Raw genomic sequence first — 21,967 nt, 5'->3', positions numbered from 1 at the left:
CTCTCACTCTCATGCATGTTTTAGCTCTCTTGTGTGCTTCCCTTATGCACATGCTTTCCTCTTCTTGCATACACTTTTTCTCTCTCTTGCTTTTTCTTCTTGCATACTTTCCCTCTCTGTGTTGCAGGCTTTACCCCTCTATCATATGTGCTTTCTCTCTCTTACATGCTCTTCCCCTCTCTCATACACTCAGTTCTTTCCCTCTCTTTCCCTCTCTCTTATGTGCTTTACAGTTCTTGTGCTTTTCTTCCTCGCATGGTCTTTCTGCCTCTGACTAGTTCACTCTTGGTTTCTTGCTGTTTTCTTCTGGCTCTCTCATTTTCCCTCTCTCTTTCTCACATGCAGTTTCTTTCTCATGCCCTCTTTCCCCCTTGTTCACACTTTCCCTCTCTTGCATATGAAGATCATTCTTGTTCTTGCATGCTTTCCTTCTCTTGTGCTTCCTTGTGTGGTTTCTCTTATGCACTCTTGCCCTCTCCCTTCCACATGCTTTTCCTCTCCTTCGCATGTGCTTTCTCCCTCTCTCACATGCTTTCCCTCTGTTGTGCATGATTTCCCTCTCTCTTTTCTTGTCTCTTGCTCTTTCTCTCTTGATCTCTAGAGCTTTCCGTCTCTTTTTCCTCACATACTCTATCTCAGGCACAGTTTTTATTCCTTGTGTGTGCTTTCCCTCTCTTATGCTCTTTCCCTGTCCCTCACAGATTTTTCCCTCTCTCTCATACACTTTCCCTCTCTGTCATGCTTTCCATCCTTCTCTCTCTCTTTTCCTCTTCTTCTCACTCTTTCCTTCTCACTTGCTATCTTTCCTTTCTCATGCTTTCCCTCTTCCCTCTGTCTCTTTCAAATGCACTTTCCATCTCTCTCCTGCTTCCCTTCTTGCATGTGCTTTCCCTGTTTTGCTTTCCATGCCTTTCTTGCTTTCACTTGCTCCCTCTTCCTGTCTCTTTCCCTCTCACTTTCTCTCTGTCCTTCTCTCATGCTCCTTCCCTCTCACTTTATCTTCACTTTCTCTTTCCCTCTTGCTCTCTCTCCTGCCCTCTCACTCACTCTTTCCCTCTGTCTCTCTTTGCCTGTCACTTTCCCTTTCTGTATTGCTTGCTGTCTTTGCTTCCCACTCTTTTCCTCTCCTTCTCCTTCCTTCTCTTTCCCTCTGTCTCCTCCACTATTGCTCTTTCTGTCTGCCTCTTTCCTTCTCAGTTGTTTTCTTTCCCTCTGCCTTTCTCTCCTTCTTGATGTCTTTCTCTCTCATTCTTTTTTTCTGCTTGCTCTCTTTCCCTCTGCCTCTTGAGCACTTTCTCACTTACTCTTTCCCTCTCACTTGCTTTTTCCCTTTACTTTTTCTTGCCCCTCACCGTCCTTCTTTCCCACTTGCTTACTCTTTTCCTCTTCCTCTTTCTTGCTCTCTTTCACTATCACTCTGACACTCTCCCACTCAATCACTCTTTGCCTCTGCCTCTCCTTGCCTCTTGCTCGATCTTTCCCTCTCACTTGCTCTCTTACTTTTGCATGTCTTTCCCTCTGCCTCTTGCTTGCTTTCTTTCCTTCTCACTCTTTTCTACACATTCTTTCCCTCTCCATTACTTTCTCTCTCACTTGCTTTCTTTCTCTCTCTGCCTCTCACTTAGTCTACTATATGCTCCTTTCCCAGTCGCTCTTTCCCTTTTGTTTGCTCTCTTTCTCTCTGGCTATCTTTTCCTCTCATTCACTCTTTCCTTCAGCCTCTCTTTCCCTCTCGCTTGCTCTCTTTCTGTCTCGCTCTCTTTCTTTCTGCCTGACTCTTTCCCTCTTGCTTGCTCTTTCCCTCTTGCTCCATGTCTTTCCCACTCAGTCTTTTTCACTTGCTCTCCTTTTCCTTCTGTTTTTTGTTGCTCTCTCTCTCTCTCTCAAATGCTTTTCCCTCTGCCTCTCTTTGCCTCCGCCTCTCACCTTTGCTTGCTGTCTTTCCTTTTGTTGCTTTCCTTCTTGCTCACTTTCCCTGTACCTCTCTTTCCCTCTTACTTTCTGTCTTTTCACTCTATTTCCCTCTTGCTTTTTCCTTGCCTTTCCTTCCTGCTTACTTTGTTTCCTGCTGTCTCTCTGTCCTGTCACACACTCTCTTTCCCTCTCAGTAACTCTTTCCATCCACCTCTCTTTCTCTCTCAGTCTTCCTCTCCTGCTCACTCTCTCTCTTTTTCTCGTTTTTTTTTCTCTCTGGTTTATTTGCTTTTCCTCTTGCTCTCTTTCCCTCTTAATCTTCCTCTTTCCATCTGTCTCTGTTTCCACTTTCTGTCTTCCTCTCTCACTCTTGGTCTCTTTCCTGCCTCTGCTTTCCTCCGGCTCTGTCTCTCTTGCTGTCTGTTCCTCTCACTCCCGTTCCCTCTGTTTGTCCTTCCCTCTGCCTGTTCCTTGCTTGCTGTCTTCCTCTGTTTCACTCTCCTCTCACCATCCCTTTCCTTTTCACTGTTTGTCCTTCTGCCTCTCTTTGCCTCTGTCTCTTTCCCTTCCAAGCTCTCTCTTCCGTTCACTCGCCCTTTTCCTCTGTGCCTCTCCATCACATTCGCTTCCTGTTTTGCTGCCTCTCTTTGCCTCTGCCTCTCTGTATATGGTGCACACTCTCTCCATCTCACTTTCTCTCTTTCCCTCTGCCTTTCTTTCCTTCTCACTCACTCTGTTACCCTCTTGCTCTCTTTTTTCAGCCTCCTTTCCCTTCTTGCTTGCTCCCTTTCCGCGTGCCTCTCTTTCCTTTTCAAATGTTCTGTTTTCCTCATAGTTTAATAGGGCAAGAAGGAGGTCCCAGGGAACTACTGGCTGGTCAGCCTGACCTTAATCTCTGGGAAGGTGGTGGAGCAGCTAATCCTGGATACCATTTCCAGTCATATGGAGGATGAGGAGGTGATTGGGAGTAGTCATCATGGATTCATGAAGTCACGCTTAATGAATCTGATAGCCTTCTGCAATGGAAAGATTGGCTGTGTAGATAAGGGGAGAACAGTGGATGTTGTCTGCCTTGACTTCAGGAAGGCTTTCAACACTGTCTCCCCTAACATCTTCCTAGGCAAGCTGAGGAAGTGTGGGCTAGAGGAGCAAACAGTGAGGTGGATTGAAAGCTGGCTAAACGACAGAGCTCATAGGGTTGTGATCAGTGGCACAAAGTCTAGTTGGAGCCCAGTAACTAGTGGGATACCCAGGGGTCGATGCTGGGTTCAGTTCTGCTTACCATCTTCGTTAATGACCTGCATGATGGGACAAAATATACTCTAAGCAAGTTTGCAGATGAGACAGAACTGGGAGGAGTGGCTGATACACCAGGGGGCTGTGCTGCCATTCAGAAGGACTTCAACAGGCCGGAGAGATGGGCAGAAGTTCAAGGAAGTGGAGTGGAGTCCTGCACCTGGGGATGAGTAACCCCAGGCACAAGTACAGGCTGGGGACTGACCTGCTGGAAAGCAGCTCAATGGAGAAGGCCCTGGGGGTCCTGGTGGACAACAAGTTGACCATGAGCCAGCAATGCACTCTTGTGGCAAAGAAGGCCAACAGCATCATGTGCTGCATCAGAAAGAGCATTGCCAGCAGCCTGAGGAAGGTGATCCTTTCCCTCTACTCAGCATGGTGAGGCTACAACTGGGGTGCTGCCTCTAGTTCTGGACTTCGCAGCACAAGAGAGACATGGACATACTGGAGCAAGTCTGGTGAAGGGCTACAATAGCAATGAAGGGACTGGAGCATGTGTTGTATCAGGAGAGGCTGAGAGAGCTGGGACTGTTCAGCCTGGAGAAGAGAAGGCTCATGGGGTCTTATCAATGTGTATCAATATCTGAAGAGAAGGTATAAAGAAGATGGAACCAGACCCTCTTCAGTGATACCCGGTGACAAGACAAGAGGCAGTGGGCATAAACTGAAACACAGGAAGGTCTGTCTGAACCTAAGGAAAAACTTCTCTTTCCCTCTACCTCTCTTTCCCTCTCACTTGCCCTATGTCTGTCTTGCTCTCCTTCCCTCATGTACCTTTCTTCCCCTCTCTTGCATGCTCTTCAGTCCTGCTAGCTTTCTTTTCTTCTTGCCCACTCCCTTTTCCTGTTGCTTGCTGTCTTTCCTCCTTCCACTCTTTCCTTCTCACTTGCTATCTTTCTCTTTGCTTGTCTTTCCCCTTTGCCTGTTGCTCTCTTCCCTCTCAGTTGCTTTACCTCTTGCTGCCTTTCCTCTTGCTTGGTCTCTTTCTCTCTTTTTCACTCCTTCTCTCTCATTCCCTCCTGCCTCTCCTGCTCTCTTGCTCATTCTCTTCTTCTCACTAGCTCCATTTCTCTCTTGCTCTCTCTCGCTCACTTCCTTGCTCAAAGAAAGCAAGCTTCCCTCTTCCTCTCTTTGCCTCTAGCTTTGTTTCCCTCTCTGTTCATCTTGCTTGCTTTCTTTCCCTCTCACTCGCTCTCTTTCTCTGTTCTTTCCTCTGTCTCTTTCCCTTTTGTTCACTGTCTTTACTTCTTTCCTTCACATTCTTGTTCTCTTTCCCTACTACTCTTTCCCTCTGTCTCTTGTCTTGCTCTCTTTCCCCCTCTCTTTGCCTCTCATTCTCCCTTTCAGTATCAGTCTCACTCTTTCCTGCTCCCCATGGTCTTACCCTCTCTTGCACTCTTTCTTTTCTTTGGGCTCTTTTCTTCCCTTGCACTTTCTCCACCTGCCCTTCTTTTGTTATACTCACTTTTGCATTCTTTCTTCCCTTGCGCTCTTTCTCTCACTGATTCCCTTGTGCGATCTTTCTTTCTTGTATGCCCTCTCTCTGCTTCCCACACACTTTCCCTCCATCATAACTTGAGCTCTCTCTTTCCCTCTTTCCCTCTTGTGCTGTCTTTCCCTCTTGTGCTCTTGTGTTCCCTCTCACAGTCTTTCCCTCTTGTGTTCACGCTCTTTGCTTCTCACGTATTCACTCTCTTTTGTGCTCACTCTTTCCATCTTGTACTCATTCTCTTTATCTCACTCTTTCCCTCTCTCTCCCTTGCTCTTTCCCTTCATCACACTCTTCCTGGGGTATGCATTCTCCCTATCCCACACATGTGATCTCTTTCCCTTCCTCTGTCTCCCTCCTTTGCTCCCTCTCACTCCTTTCCTCATACTCTTACTATTTCCCTCATGCCCATCCTCTTCTCCCTCTCGTGCTCTTTTCCTTCCTTTCTCTCACACCTTCTTTTCATCCCTCCCTCTTGCTGTTTCCCTCACAGATCTCTTTCCTCTATTCCTCTTTCGCTCCTCTTGCCCTCTCTGTGGCCTGGTCTCTCTCTCTCTTCCCCTTCTCTCTGGTCTCTCTGTCTCTCTCTCGCCCAGTCTCTTGTATGCACTCTCTCTACCCCGCTTGCTTGCTCTCTACTCTCTCTAGACCTGTCTCTCTTTACCTCTCTCTGTAGCTCATAAGCTCTCTGTACCACTCTCTCTATTCCTCTCTATATTTTCCTTTCTCTCTCCCCAAACTTTCCCGCTCCTACATGTCTCTCTCTCCCTCTCCCCTTGTTTCTTGCTCCCCTCACTTCTTGTTCTCTCCGCCCTCCCTCCCCTCATTTCTCCCCTTCACCTCCCCCTCTCTCTCCCCTCATCTCTCCCCCTCACCTCACCCTCTCTTCCCCTTCTCTCTCCCCTCATCTCTCCCCCTCACCTCCCCCTCTGTCTTCCCCCTCTCCCTCTCCCCTTGTTTCTTGCTCCCCTCACTTCTTGTTCTCTCCGCCCTCCCTCCCCTCATTTCTCCCCTTCACCTCCCCCTCTCTCTCCCCTCATCTCTCCCCCTCACCTCACCCTCTCTTCCCCTTCTCTCTCCCCTCATCTCTCCCCCTCACCTCCCCCTCTGTCTTCCCCCTCACCCCCTCTCCCCCTCACCACCCCCTCTCTTCCCACTCACCTCCCCCTCTCCCATCTCCCTCTCCCCTTTCTTGCTCCCTCTCCCCCCTCTCCCTCTTCCCTTCTCTCTCTCCCTCTCCCACTTTACTATGCCTCTCTCCTCGTTCCCTTTCTCTCTCTCACTCTCCCCTTTCTCTTGCTCTCCCCTTTTGCTCTCTCCCTTTTCGCTGTCTTGCTCCCCCTTTCTTTCTTGCTCCCCTTTTGCGCTCTCTCACTTTCCTTTCTCTCTCTTGCCCCCCCTTCTCATTTGCCATTTCTTTCTCGCTCCCCCTTCCTCCCTCTTTTCCCCTCCCCCCTGCCCCTCTCTCCCCCTTGTCCCCCCTCTCCCCCTCCCCCTTCCTCCCCTCTCCCCTTTAACCCTCTCCCCCTTTCCCTCTCTCCCTCCCTCCTTTCTCCCACCCCTCTTTCTTTTTCTCTCTTTCTCTCTCCTCCCCCAAGTGTTTATTTGTATTTGTCTGTTTTTCCTTCTCTTCCCTCACCTGTGTTAGTTTCCCTTTCTCTCTCTCTCTCTCTCTCTCTCTCTCCTCCTGTTTCTTAGGTTCTCTTTCCCCATGTCTCCCCCATTCTCACTCTCATTTTGTCTCTTTCTTTCTTTGTCTCTGTCTCTTTCTTGCTCTTTTTTTCCTCTCTCTCCTTTCATCTCTGTCCCTCTTCCCATTTCTTTTTCTCTCTCCCTATCATTCTTCTTTTCCCTCTCTCCCTCTCACTTTCTGTCTTTCCCTCTTCTTGCCTTTCTCTCTCTCTCTCTCCCTTTTTGTTTGTCCTGCTTATTCCTTCTCTCTTGCTCACACTCCCTCTTTGGCTTCTGCTGCCTTTCTCTCACTTTTTCACTCTCTCTTGCTCTTGCTCTCTCTTGTTCTTTGCTTTCTCCCTTTTCTCTCTGTCACTGTCATTTCTTTCTGTCCCAGTTTCTCTCTCTCTCTTCCCCTCTCTCTGGCAGGTGATGTTCAGTACTCTGGTTTTCCTCAGAGCGATCCTTTCAGATCCCTTGTTCTTTGCTTTCTCCCTTTTCTCTCTGTCACTGTCATTTCTTTCTGTCCCAGTTTCTCTCTCTCTCTTCCCCTCTCTCTGGCAGGTGATGTTCAGTACTCTGGTTTTCCTCAGAGCGATCCTTTCAGATCCCTTCACTGCAGAACAGACTCAAACCGCAAACTAACATCTGTAATCTTCTGGAAGTTGTACCTTGTCTGTCCTCGATGAACTTAACATTTTCTGTGTCAGAACCCAAGACCAGCATTACAGCGTCACTGAAACGATGGCTTGGAAAATCCCCTGCTGATTTTTCTGCATTCTCTTCAGCTAGCATCCAGTGAGGAAGGCCGTCTGTGACTAGATTGCCAGAGCATCTTCTCCAAAAACCAAAGTGGTTTTGCACTTAATTCTTGCCTAGGTGAATTCATGTCTGTACCTTATTCCCTTTGTACTCCATGGTATTAGCATTGTCTTGTCCTTTGTACAGACCCCAGGGCATGGGTTTACATGTTTTACAGGCCCTGCTGTATTCCTGCTGTAATTCTCACAAGAGAAAGTGGGGCTGTACAGGCTTTATGCTAAGGATGAGTATAGTCCCTCTTAATTATTTAACTTCATGGAAATTAGTCATAACTGCAACAGTCCTGTAAACTTGCCAGAGAAGTGTATGACACTTGGGCTGATCAAGTCCTCGTATAGTCCCAGATGTACATCTCATTGCTCCGTAAGGAACAATGAGTCTGTGAAGAGGAATCCACTGCATAATGCACCAAAGATAAAAATGTGAAGAAAATTGGAAGTGATGTTCTGAAGCGCTGCACGCAATGTGCACAGTATACTCAAGGAATTATCTCCCCTTTGTCTTCAGTACTTTTGATATTCCTTCAACTTAATTCTAAAACAGAAATCTTCAGATTGAAGCATAGCAGCAACATTATTCCTTCCCTACAAGTTGTAAGGAGGTTCTAAGTGGTGTTTATTACTGCTCAAGTTGGAACATGGCCATTCAGAAGGACTCTTCTGGAAATAGACAACCATATATATCGATTTTTGCTTACATATCTTTTTCTTATGGAGGTGTTTCTAGATGTCACACTGAACTATCTGCTGCTAATAGCCTTATCTTGCTATGTCCCTGAATCCTTAAGTATATTGCTGGGAGTTGCTGATATTTTGAACCACATGGCAAGAATTCAGACCACAGCCTATTGTCATGATCAGGTGGAGATCTTAAAGCTGTTTCTGTGTCAGATGATTATTATTAAGTATTGTAGAATATGAAATTTCCTCAGGGAAAACTCTGTCATGTCTTCTGGTTGTATTCACCTGGTCTAGTGAGATTTTTCCAGAAAATATGATCTATTTATGCTATCGGGTGAAACAATAGAGCAGAAGGACTTGAGCTCTTACCTCCTTTTCATACCAGATTTTACTGGGACATATACATGATGGGTGAATATACTTGGCACTGTTTCCTTCTGGTCCAGTGTCTTTGCAGCTGAAGTGATTTTGCTTTTCCAGTGCATGGGATATGAGCAGCCAAAATTCTACAAGATGTGGCAGTACTTTTTGAGACTTCAGAACTTGAGCTCAGAAGATGTTTTTTGAAATAATAGCCTTTACAAGGCTTAATCTCTTCAAGCATGACTTGACAGTGGATTTTGAGACTACTTCGAAAGACTAAAGTTAATTTTAAATGGTGGTAAGTGGGAGAACTATAATAAAAGTAGTCTGTTTTGACTTTTTTATTCACACAAGCTATGCAGAAGATGCATTGAACTTTGCGCATAGCTGTTATTGTCAGTCTAGCAGGATCCAAGAACTTGTAAGTGGACTGTACTTTGCATCTTACAGAATTTCCCTCATTCTTACGGAGTTGAGTTTTTCCCATAATAGGATCTCAAGGAGTTACTGGATCCGCTGATGATGCTGGAGAGTTATTTGTCTTCCTGACAGAACAGGTTTGAAGATTTCGTCCATAGTGATTCTCAGGTGTGTAGAATAAATGAAGCAATGTTTTTAAAAAGGCACAAAGCAGAATAGGAGAGAACATTTTACAAATACTTTTTAAGTAATTCTTGTTGAGAAAGAACTTGAAGTCTAAGTCCTGTAAGAGATTTCAACACTTATATTGAGATATTAGAATTAACCATGGCAAACCCGATATAAAACTAAAAGTAAAATTAACTTTCTCTGTAATCACTGGAGGATAGGAGAGTGTATTGTTAATTTGTGGGTAGACTTGAAATGAAATATATAGCCTCTAGTGTACTGGTTTCTTATACAGAATATATCTAATGAGTTAGTTGGCTATCCTATAAGCAGTACAGGAAACAGTATGGTGACTGGAAATAGTTTGATTCAGAACTTAGAATGTCCTTGTGTCTGATGTTGCCTGTTTGGCTAGCTGCAAGCAGCTTGACACTCAGCGCTCGGCTGAATTTCTGATTTGGATGCTTTCAGAAATGTCCAATGAATAGCATGCAGTTGGCCTGGGAATGTAGTTGAAACAGGATAGCATTAGAGTTTGGAAATGGAGAGTCACGGCGATAGGTTAAGTTGGCTGTTTGCGGCTGCTGCTTGTGAGTTGCCTCTGAGGAAGCGATCACACCATCGGTGGTCCACGTTGTTCCATGTCATTGAAGGTTTTCTCTGTTGCTGTGATGGTCGATGGTTAGAGATTCGGGCTGAGTGTCTTTTCGCTGAAAACACCAATTCCGAAGTACAGTGACAACCTTTAAAGGTGTGCCGATGCACCTGTCTGCCTAGCACCACTCAAGTCCTGCTTTCCAGTACAATACTTTGCTGTGGTAGAGCTGGTTGAAGTGACATATTCTTCTGGTTTGATCTGCAGCTTCTGGGTAGCAGGAAATATGCAAGCTATTAAAAGGATGAGAAGTTCTGGCCTGCATTTGAGCAGTATTATCTGAGTTCTGACTTGCAGGGTTTTTTCTTTTTCACCATTAGATTTCTGTCCTCCTCGGGGCTCTGCCCAACAAAGCTGACTTCTTGAGTCTGGTAGCTGTGGATAGGGCTGTATATAGCATACTGTCCCTCTAGTGTTATCCAGGATTTTTCAGTCTTATTTTATCACACTATTTCTTGAAGTACACAAGTTCTTCTCAAACATGTTGCTTGTATTGGGTGGCAAAAGTAATTTGAGGAGAGAGCTGTTACTTTAGCTAAGTCACAAGATTAAAAGTAGTTGCTGTAATGGAAAAACACAAGAGGGAAGTGACTGTGCCCTCAGTGCAGAGGAGTGAGCATTACTTAAATAGTTTGTGTCTCCTCGCTTTAGAAATGCCTTGTGACATTTAGTCCTGTTAGACTGGTATACTCTAAACTGGTCAATTTGAATTTAATTAAATAACCCTGCAACAATCTATTTTGAGTCTCTTCAAAGCCTGTCTGTCCAGAACAAGCTTTGGAGGTAAGTTTTTTTTTTTTTACACCTTTAGCTGCAATGGTGAGGAAGAGCTGTTTGTTTTCAAAGGGGGTGGGAAAGCCTGTAGTTGCATCTTAATAGAAAATCAAGCTACCAGTTTCCTTGCTATTGCCTGCATGTATGATGCTGATGTAAAATGCTTCAGGCTTTCTTCTACTGGAAGTCTTTAGAAACGCTAAGTGGATTTTGGAATGAGACTTGCAGAAAATTGCCTAATGCTGGGTTACAAAATAAATATGATTTACGTTTTGCTTGTTAGGAATTTTAGTGATTTCGTTATACCCTATCGCTTTGGATGTTTGGACCAGCATCAACAGGGATAGACTGGTTTAACTTAGTTGGTTTTCCTGGAGCTGCACAGAATAACACTTGCTAAGGGTTGATGTGAAAGTAGTCTTATGGAAAGGCTTGAGGCAGTGATAACTCTTAAATATAGATATGTAATTTTGCATATTGAAGACTAAGAAGTAACAGGCAGGTACAGTCACTGCATACTTGTCAGTATTGCCCTTCCCAAAAGTAGTGAATGATGTAAAACATAACAAGCAAAGCACTCAAGATTTAATGCAAATCCTGTATTTGAACAAAGGATGGGACTCATCCGTAAGCATTGTAACTTAACTGGAGCAAGCTGGTTCCATGAGGTAAAGGTACCCACTAAAAAGGAGTGCTAAATGTTAGTGCACGTGTCTGTAGGATCAGTAAGGATCTTGTAATCAAGATAGGCTTTCTGGACTCTTACAGTTAGAATGATTTGCTGCTCCTTGTTGCTGTAGTAAAATTATCTGTACCTGCATTCTAAGATGTTTCTGTGTTTGCTTATCAATTCATTATATGAAGGAGAAGTTAAAGAAGCTTTAGCCCGTGTTCAAGCTCCTTGGTGGTGAAGGAACCTATAGTTTACATCCTGACTTTGTCTGGAGTGCAACTTAACTACCTCTCAGCCTGCAAACCTGAAATAGACACAGATGTTTGAGCTTGTATAGTGCTTTCTCTTTACTGTAAGGGAAGGTGATGATGGGTTCACTGGATCCAAAAAGCAGAGTGTTTACAGTCCTTTGAAAGTTAATTGGTAGAGGGCCAATGTTTGGGGAAATCAGCTTGTGCAGGAGAAGAATTGGGTCTAGTAGGCATCTTTTGCTAAGATTTTAGAAGGAATTGATAGCCTTGACTAAAGGTACAATTGGTGCATTGTCCCAGCAGTTAAATGATGACAGTAGGCATTCAGCGTTCCTGCTCAGACTTTCTTGCCAGGTGACAGCATAATTGCAGTCTAACATAAATCTTACCAGGTGTCACTTTAGGGAGTCCTCTGGAACAGCAGTTTGTCTTCCAGGGCCAAGCTTGAACGAAGAAAGGAAAAGGGGATCTGAAACCTGACTGATACATGCCCCATGTCTTAGACATTCAGGACGGAACTTTGTTCTGAGCAGACTGGCTAATGGTGGAGGTCAGTGAGAAAGATCTACTTTTTCTGGGTGCCTGATGCATCATTCCCTGACAAGTACTTCCCAGAGCAACTGATCATGTCAGCAGTGAAAACAGGCAAAACCATTGGGGTGATCCAAATTATTCCACTTCTTGATGCTGAAATTAAGACAATTGAAGTTTCAGGGCTTAATACCCTTTCAGAGCTAAGACTTTATGAGAACGTGCTGTACTCCAGGACATAGTACAATCCACTGTGACTTTCTAACGCAGAAATTTGGCCTTTCTCAGATAATTTTAGCTTCTCCACCTTTCTTACTGACAAAAGGCATGTGAAGGAAAATTAGTGGTGGTCCCTCAGTTCCTCCTTTTCCATGGTTGTAGAATAGACTGCGTATCCCCTTTTAGCTTGCTGACAACAACCGTTTTGACAACTGTCTATTTTTGAGGATGTGCAATCAAAAGTTGTGGCCCTGTAGAATTAATGCAGAAATAATTGAAAAAGACTGTTCTGACTGATAGTCTGTACCAGGATTGATCATGTAAATTTCCAGAGGACTCTTGGCTCCTTTGGATCTGCTAAAAATACCAAGTCTTTTTTCATCACAGTGCGAGATTGCATGCTACAATCTAAAATAGCACTATAAGAATTATAGTAGGAGAGAGTAAGGCTTGTAGGAAAGACATACCAAATTCATTCTTGCTTGCTAAACTAATTGATTTTGGCTTAGATTTGAGGAATTTCATATAGATTACAGGTACTCTAAGATGTTACAGGCATTTGGAGTGCTACAGGGTTTGCTTCTGACTGCAACCTTTTATTAATATATACATGGTAGATTAACAAAGTGCCAGCTATTTTTTCAGAGAGCACTAAACAGGGAGATCTTGCAAACGGAAACTATGGAAAGATAGGAAGAAATTTACCACTAATGTAGTAAAAATTGTCCTCAAATATGCAAATGCAGTATCCCTAAGAAGAGGTAATCTAGACAGTGGTATTCAGCAAGAACAGAGGAGCTCGAAGAACAGAAATGCCAGAGTGATTAACTTTCATTTAAAGGTTTCAGCAGAGTTCATAGCAAAACCCTCCAGACAACACCCCTGCCCTCCCCTCCCTCCAGTTCCAGAAAAATGACCACCCTGGGATATTCCTCAATCATAATGCAAAAATATAGAATTTTAGCCTTAATAATAAAATCATAGTTTTCAGTGAGCTCTAATTCTAGTGTAAAATGTGTATCTAATTATGTCTACCTACCTCACTCCTCACTCCACTCACTTTTTCTAAAATGTCTATTTGATTTTGTGATCAAGGGTTAGAACAATGTTAAGTAGTGAATTCTCTAAATTCCTTGTGGAAGCGTCTCTAGGGCTGTCTGTGGAGTTTTTTTGGCTTGATTTTAAAATAAGAAACTCATGCTACCATCTGTCAAATATTCTGTATAAATGGGAGACATACTTTCACAAGAAAAGAGTGGTTTTCCTTTCATGTTTTTTGTGAGCATAATTTTTTCATTTTACAAACCTTGTATTGTGGTGTGTAACCCATTTTAATAGCGTGTTAGAGACAAGCATTGAGAGGTGCAAGATTGTTGACAAAACATTGGCAGTTAAGATTTAAGAGATTCAAAGAAGCAGAAAACCCACTGATAGTACAATTTCTTTGCCATCCTTTTCTATATATTAAATATTCAGTTGAAAGGGAAGTTTAAGCCTTGTGCTCTAGAAGTCTGTGTGCTCTAGACTGTGCTTTAGACTCTGTGCTCTAGACTCCCTCTAAATAGGGAGTTTTCAGTGATGTGAATCTGTATTTTCTTTGCTTCAGAAGTCTCTGAAGCCATTGACCTTTCTGGGTCTAGCAGTCTTCAACGTTAAAGTGGACTAATGTTTGGATTTGCCTTGCCATCTTTAGCACATTTTGATTCCCCAGTAGAGTCCACGGAAGTTAACTTGCTAAATGATCTCAGCATTAGAGATTGGCTCCTTTTTTCAGTCCTGCATTACGCTGAGGCCTGAATAAAGGACTGATTCTGTTACCACATGGGAGCATCCCTCTATTTCTGCTCTGCTTCTTCAAATAGAAAAAGGACTTAATTGCTGCAGGGACAGTTCGGGATGCAGCAGTTACAGGAGGATGCTTTAGACGAGTCCTTCCTTCGCTCTCCCTGAAGCAGCACTGCGAGGTTACCAGGTTAATCACCACGGGCTCGTAAGCAGCAGGGTGGGCGTGTGGCCTGCCGCAGCCGGCTTTCTGTGCTCTCCTCGTCACTTTATCGGTCATTCAGGAATCGGCTGTGGACCATGCGGGTTGTCCTCATCGTGTTAGCGGCAGCAGCCTGAGCCCTGGCCGCTCTGTTCCTCGTGGCCTCCTAACCCTCTTCCCTGTGGCCACCGTGTTGCGCAGAATGAGTGAGATGGGCGTACAGAGTCGTTTTTCCTAGATGTGCAGTCAACGTGGTGCCTCCCAGAAGCAAGGAGAAAGACGCTGTGCTGGAAGGACTAAGACGTTGCCTTAGTGTCAGGATAACAGAGTATTTCTAATTGCTTGTGCTCAGTCATTTCAGCGCTGTTTCTGCAACAACAGGGGAGTGAGCTGTTATACCAGCTCCAAAATACACTGAATTATCCTGCTTTTGAACCCCACTAACAGTTTAATTTGGATACAGTGTGCTTCTATTGCCTTCTCTAAATTGCGCTGCTGCATTATAGCGTGAGGCTGCCAAGATTTCCCGCTGCAGGTGGGTGACTGTGTTTTGTTGAGAGACCAAGTGAGTGCTAAAACCTTTTGGAAGTAAAGGTGTTGTACCAGTAGGAAATAGTTGATTATTATTACTGTATCAGAATACAGGAAGAATTGTACCACTTACTTGCTGGCTTGGGGATTATTTGCTAGTAATCATAATGCAAAAATATAGAATTTTAGCCTTAATAAAATCATAGTTTTCAGTGTGCTCTAGTTCTAGTATAAAATGTGTACCTAATTATGTCTACCTAATTTTTGAGCAAAAGAAGTAAACACACAGATTCCAGTCCAAATAATGTGCCAGCTATTTTCTTCATAATTGAAGAAACAGCCTTTTAAAAAAATCTTAAAATCATTGATTTGCAGTTAGAAGAGCTTTCACTCCATTAGGTACCACATGTATTCTTAGGTGAGCAGGAAATGGGAAAAGAGATATGAATTTAAAATTAAATTTAAAAAGCAGAGTTCTTGAAAGAGTTGGATGCATAACTTCATGGACTCTTGTATTTCTCTCCTCTAAGTTTCCCTTGAAAATCCCATTGCGCTTAGCGAATGTGATAGGTATCCAGTCACTGATGGACTTCATCCAGCTGATCCCTCAAGTGCATTTGTATTTTAAGAAAAGCCTTAAAAGTTGACTGTTTGCCTATCTCACTCAACAGCCATTTCATTTGTTTTTTCAGTTGTATCACCTAACTTCTACAAATAGTATTTTTATGCATATCAGCGTGAATACAGCTAAGACTGAGTGAACTGCAGTTTGCTTAATCATTGTCAACAAAATCACTTATTAAACATAAAGCTGGTTATTTGCACAAGCTCACTGAATTCTGTGATAGTTAAGCAGAAGAAGGGAGGAACCTACTTCACCCTCAAGCCACAAGTTTTCTTGGCTAAGCAGCTGGGGAAATAGTTTTCTGTGAACTGAGTGTATTTGTTTTGCAGTCATTCACAACTGCTGTTCTTAGTTCATTTTTCAACTCTGCTTTCATGACCTGCTCTTCCTTCTGCTCAAGGCCTTGGGAATTTTGATCTTGACTTTATTGGAAAACAGCACTTGGTCATAACTGTTTGGATTTGAAGAATAATTAGTGTAATGGTTTATGTAAAATGTTGCATTCTGTGGCTTACTTAGTCATAAGTGACTAATTTACATCTCATAGAGGTGCTAGTCATCTTAAATTTTGTATTATTTGGAACAAGATCAAAAACTGGGGAGGAACAGAACAGACTCTCAGGTCAGGATTTCAGTGCAACTCATTTCCACTTTCTGCTCTTCTGTTCTTTGGGGTTCTTTTGGGTATTGATGAAGGAAAATATTTTGATGGGGAGAGGAGAATGTTCTGTGCATTATTCCAGTGAGATAGCTTTGTTCTTGTCTTTTGTCAGAACAGGTGGGAATCTGAATTGGGTTTGACTTAGTTGCTGCAGATTTGGTATGGGGGGAGGGTACCCATGACAACCTGGTATCATTGCTAAGGAATTGGCACCTCACAGGAGGGAAAACAATGCAGTGCAGAAAACTTTCGTTTCCATTATCATTCGATACCTGTCACCCACTACAACACCTGAATGTGACAGATTTGGACCAAGTAGGTTACAAATGGGGAAGACATTTCTTGCAATACAGTCTGCCTAGCTAAGTTAGCTGTGTGCCCCTATGACAGGAATGTGATCATGTAAACTTAATGTGGTGTACTCTGGGTGATGATTGTGTTAAGTTTGCTTTGCGAAGTTTTCTTGTACAATGATTTTTATGTTGCTTTAACCGTCATCATTGCTTTCGGGCAGCAGTGTTCTTTGGCAAGTTCTGTGCCTTTTATGAGGAGAGTCGGCCCCACCTGATGATCCTTTATACAGGCTAGGCAGCTTTGTGGAGGGACAGTGAAATCTTCTCTGCCTGTGACCATCCAGGTACAGCTGAAAGGCACTGGAAGGCCAACAACAGATGAAGCTGTCTTGAAATGGCTTAATGGGGGCTTTAAAAATTAGAGTGAAACACGTGAAAACACAGAGCCCTCTAAGTTTGAGGTGAACTACTCGCTGCCATTATTGCAGTGACAACTGCTATGCAAATATGTGACGTACTTACAGTTTAGGATATATGGAGGTGATAAGGGAAAGCTATGTTAGTTACATCACTGCATCAAAAATTAGTTTTTTAAAGCAAGATGGAGGTCTGTGAAAATTCTGTGTGTCATGAAATAATGCTAAAAAGCAGAGCAGCTAGGGTATCTTCACTGTGTTTGCCTGCGAATGAACTCCTCTGTTTTCGTTGCTAGGAATTCAGCAGCGATGGGTCACGGCTGTTTCTGCTACGCCCTGGTACGTTCTATTCCAGTTGCTGTCTACATCATTTTGGTAACGAGCCTGCGATACCACCTGTTCATATGGAGCGTCTTCTCGCCAAAACTGCTTTACGAGGGAGTGCACGTGTTCATCACAGCCACTATCTGCTTGTTCTTCACAGCCATGGATCAGAACCAGTCTCACAAAGTGCAAGACTGAAAATAAACGTACTGTGCGCAGTCTGCATCGCGATGTCCAGTGTGTCATTGGAATGGAAAAGGGAAAATAATGGTTTTAAACTGTCATGTAAAGCTTGAAGAAACCTTGTTTATTTTAGCGAATATCACATGGGGTGTGAGCGGTTTGTCATATGTTAAACTGAGTTCACTTCAAACTGTGGAACTGGAATAAGCTGGTTTTCATGAATAACTTTTGTTCTATAGCAGTCATTATAGCATTCACTGAATAACTGAGTCACAATATTACATGATGGTGAATTTCACAGCATACCAAACACAAAGTTGTATCTGTAATATATTACATAGAGAGGTGTCGAATACTGATTTTTTTTTTAATGAATAAAGATTTCTTTGTATTGAGATGAGCATTCTTGAGCTTCAAAGAAAAATATTGTCCTAGGAAGAGAGATGAACACTCTGCTTCTCATGTTCAGTCATTCTTGAATGCTGGCTTTTCATATCCACTTTTATTGCTTGACTTTTCTTTACCTAGAAGATGAAAGACTAAAAGTTCATTAAATACATTAAATGCAGTCCCTCCAAAACTGTTCAGAAACAGAAGGAATGGCTTTTGTAGTATCCTTATGTAAAGCTTCATCAGTAGAATAAGTTGTATGTGTTTCTAAATTTGATTTTTTTTCTTGTAGCATAGAAACATTAAGAAGAACCTAAGAAACAGCCTGTTTTAATCAGCTTGTTGTGCTAGGGAAGTTTTTGTTTGATACATCTGTGTAATACAGCAACTTTCATGTTTGTGGGAAGAAGACACTAGTAAAAGCAGTAAGGATGGACCAAAACAAGTCTAGTGGTAGTCTGATCATCAAAACTTGACAAAAGGCCCTACTGCTCAATATTTTCAATTTAAGTAAAATATTTGCAATTATATAAATGCAATTTGAATGTTAAAATGTAGACCTTAATAAAAGTACTCATGGGTACTGAACGGACTCTTTCACGTAATAAAATACTTTTCTTCCTTCTTAGCCTACAGAATTCTAAAAACAGGCAGACTTGTTGGTGATGTTCGTAAGATCTTATATTCTTTAGCTTTCAATTTTGTGTTTATAGTGCGTATATTGAACATATTATCAAATAATGGAATTACTGTACAAACATTCCATGTAAGAGATTTTTCTGTTTGTTTAGTGTAGGCAGCATATTTATTTAAAGGCAGTATTTGCTCTCTAAAATGAGTGCAGTCATTAACTGTGATGGATTTCTGTCTGCACTTCTGTACCTCAGGCACTGGGTAAGAAACATTATGGGCTAACGATGTAATGAATCTTCTGTGGAGTCTGTTCAACGCTAAAATGTTGTGTTTCTTTTTATTAATAAGTATAAATGTTAAATCAGGTTTGTGGCTGCTGCACTGAGCATTTGATCATGTTTTCCACACTAGGGTAGAAGGTTAAGAGCCTTGAGCAGGGAAACAGCTTAATGGTCTGCGTTACCAGCAGAATCAAATGTGTGTTTACATCACCTTCCCTTAGTCCCCCTTGGAAATGTGGCATAACTATTTCATAAAAGTGTCATTTTCTCTGCGTCTGTCAAGAAAATATATGTTGATGACTGTTTTGAGTATAAGTATTCTTTACATGGGTGTTTTGACTCTTATTTTTGTCCAAGTTTGCAGCAGTTAGGATTTAATCTAAATGTATTAAAGGTGTATCGGAAGAGGAGCGCATGGGGGACTTTACCTCTTGCTATGAATCTGAAAACAAAAAGCTCTTGAGCCTTGTATAGCTAATAACACATTTATTAGGATTGCTGATAATCTTTTCATCTCATATTTCAGACACAGCTAATCTCAGAAAACAGCCCTTTGTTTTTTTATCAGCAGCACCTGGATTAATAATAGGCCATATTAATCACTAATAATGAAATTTTTTGGAATTGCATAACCACAGAATTTTCAGTATTCTGGCCATGTAATGCTGTTCAGCTGGAGAAGAGACTACTGGATCTTGGATGTTGTTCACTGTGACCTGTTAAAAGTTTGAAAATTAAATATTTTTCTAATAAATTGTTTTTTTCAGTGCAAAATACTGAATATTTAAAATGTTTTGTATTTGTGAATGTTACATACATGTACCGTTTTTATCATTCTCAGTATTTTTCTAGTTACTTGTTGCCTGGCAACTGTATGGGGATTGTTGCCATCTTCTCTGTTTGCCTATTTGGTTAATTCCTGAGCCGTCCTCCCGCACGTTAATACAGAATAAAAGCAATTAGACTCAAAGAGAAAGGGTGCTAACACACAGAGGCCCAGAGATTGGAAGTTGCTTTAGGGGTACAGTATCTTAAAACAATGCAGGATTTCTTGGTGATGTTCACAAGGTCTTTTTTTTTTTCTTTTTTTTTTTTCTTTTTTTTTTTAGTGTATCTGTTGGGCATTTTGTCAGCTAGTGGACTCTAAACTGAACTGGTGGATATTAAAGTTGAGTTTCTTTAACTTACTTAATTAAATCACCATAGTGGTTCTGTGTGACCTTAGTGTTAGGTATAACAATGAATCACCATGAATGTTGAATGTTTTCCTTCCTTGACTTTCAAGTGGAAGGTGAAGAAAGCTACAGACCCTCTGTGTCTGGGGATCCTAAAAGTCAGTAACAGTTGGCAAAATGATTTTGCCTTCAATTAATTTTCATGATAGTTTCCCCTTTCTCCTCTGAAATTAAGGATGTTCATATCAAATCCAGGAGAAAATAAAAGGCCATCGTATATATGGCTTGTGAAAACTGTTATTTGGCTTTTCACGTCAGGAGTAAAGGAAGGAAGAATTTGGACTGCATGCCTGAACAGAGTTAACACATCGGTTTGGGTGATAGGACAAGAAAACATGGTGCTTTCAACTTCAGGAATGCAATTTTTATTCTCTTGAGTATAAGCAATGAGATACTACTTCTGATCTCATCAGCTTTTGGGTTATGACAGTATAAAGCTGAGGCAGTGAAGTTGGTCCTCGTCACAGGCGAACAGACTTGAGTTGGGGAATTAGGTAAAAATCTATTTGAAATCAATGCAGAGTTTTGGCAATTGATCGGAGTGTACAGAGAATGCAAATGCCTGAATGCAGATTCCCACCTATACACTATTTAGCTGCTCCCCTCCATTTCCACTCCCAACTGCCCATGTCATGCTCAGCCTATCCGAAACCCTCTGAGGAGGAGACAGGCAGCAGGAAAAGTGGAGGTGGTATGGATGATGGCTTCTGCTGTGCAGGTCCTTCACGGTGTCACCATGGGCTGCAGCATCCGCAGGAGTGCCCTGTGCACAGGGACAGACTCCTCCTTAAATATATTTGAACAGGAGTGTTGTGTACTTCTCTGGGTAAGGTTTTGACTCATGAGTAATTTTTCCACTTAGGAACATCATTGCTGGTCAGAGCCAGGTTCAGCCAGTTACGGCCACCTAAAACTTACTCAGATTTGCTAGATCACCGTTGGTCAGTGCAGCTCACTGCTCTCGTAGCCCTTTATGTATGCCCACTACAGTCCTAAAGATCCAGTGTGATAAAGTTTGAGCAAAGATAGACTTGTAAATGAATTCAGGTTAAAAAAAAAATGCTTCTTTTCATATTTCAGATACTGAATACCCATACTTCTCCTTTGTAGAGAAATCCAGCTTTTTCTTAGCTGTACATAAGCCATCGAGTAAACCACTCCTTACGGACATCCATGCAACGCTTCCTAGCCTTTGGAGCAGGCCATGGGCATACACTAATTCACTGTTTCTGTGTGGTGCTGTGGGCCTGGTGTAGTACAGCATTTGCAGACTAAACCAAATTTATCTCAAGAACTGCACGGTCATACAATGAGGGGCAACAGGCACAAGCTGGCATAAAGGGCTTCCCCCGAACAGCAAGGCTTCCCCCGCTGCCTCAGCAGCCCAAGAGAGGCAAGGGAAGCTGTGGGCCCACTGCTCAGTGTGGCAGGAGATGGAGCTGGCCCATGTCTTTGAGGTGCTGCTCTCCCACCTGTGAAAGGCTGTGGTAATCGGAGGTTCCTGAGGCCTGGGAAAAGCCCAACCTGAACTCATCTTCCAGAAGGTTGCGGAGGATCTAGGGAATGACTTGCACCTCACTCCCTGGGCATGCGATGGAGTGGCTCTTCCAGGAGACTGTTTCCCAGCCCGGGAAGGGTCAGCCAGGAGGGATTTATCAGAGAGCCCGACCCATTGGTGCCTGGCTGCCTGCTCGGAGGAGAGGACTCCATGGACAAGAAGAGAGCAGCGCACGTTGGACACCCTGAATTTATCAAAGCCTTTGACATGGTCTACTTAGAAGCAAAATAGTGAGCTATGGATCAACAGACCAGAAGGTGGGCAGAAAATGGGCTGAACCACTAGGCTCTGAGTTTTGTCTTCAGCGGTATGAGGTCCCATGGTTGGCTGGTGAGCAATGGTGTAGCTCAGGGGGCAGTGCTAGGACCACGGCTGTTTAACATCTTTCCTAACAAGCTAGGTGAAGGGTTAGAGGGCACTTGGTGCAAGTCTGGGGCTGATCCCAAAGTGGGGGGAGTGGTGGATGTGCTGGAGAGTAAGGCTGCTCATCAGAGTGGTCGCAGCAGGATGGAGGGATGGGCTGATGGCATCTCCTGGAACTACTTCATGGGCAGAGGCTGAACCCTGCCCCAGCTGGGAGGAGGTGACGCAGACTGGGCCTGGTGGGCTGGGGAGCAACTCGTGGGTCCCAGCAGGCAGCAAGGGGGACATGTGTCAGCAGCCCAGGGCTGTCCTTGCACAGCCCAACCACATCTGGAGCCCATGCCCAGTTTGGGCTGCCCTTGACTGAGAGGAGCAAGCCCAACGGAGGACAGCGAAACAGCGAGGGGGCTGGAGCACAGCAGGTTTGAGGAGAGGTGGAGAGTGTCAGAGGCGAGGCCCCCGCGGCTCCATTTCCCCAGCTTCAGCCAGCAGCGAGGCTGAGTGTGTATTCCCACACACATTACACAGCCACGCAGACTAACACAAATAAAACAATGCTTTACC

General features: G+C 43.3%; 1 protein-coding gene across 1 annotated transcript in view; it reads left to right on the top strand.

Annotated features, from left to right (window-relative positions):
* The window catches only part of PIGG (phosphatidylinositol glycan anchor biosynthesis class G (EMM blood group)), a 104,855-nt gene extending 85,834 nt beyond the window's left edge, over positions 1-19,021 (top strand). The window contains exon 13 of the mRNA XM_026098697.2: positions 16,733-19,021. Within this exon, the coding sequence (XP_025954482.2) occupies positions 16,733-16,958 (226 nt within the window). The 3' untranslated portion in view covers positions 16,959-19,021. The remainder of the gene's footprint in view (positions 1-16,732) is intronic.
* The last annotated feature ends 2,946 nt before the right edge of the window (positions 19,022-21,967 follow it).

The sequence above is a fragment of the Dromaius novaehollandiae genome, chromosome Z (genome assembly GCF_036370855.1).
Source record: "Dromaius novaehollandiae isolate bDroNov1 chromosome Z, bDroNov1.hap1, whole genome shotgun sequence".
Classification (NCBI taxonomy): domain Eukaryota; kingdom Metazoa; phylum Chordata; class Aves; order Casuariiformes; family Dromaiidae; genus Dromaius; species Dromaius novaehollandiae.
This window is presented reverse-complemented; position numbering and strand designations above follow the sequence as displayed.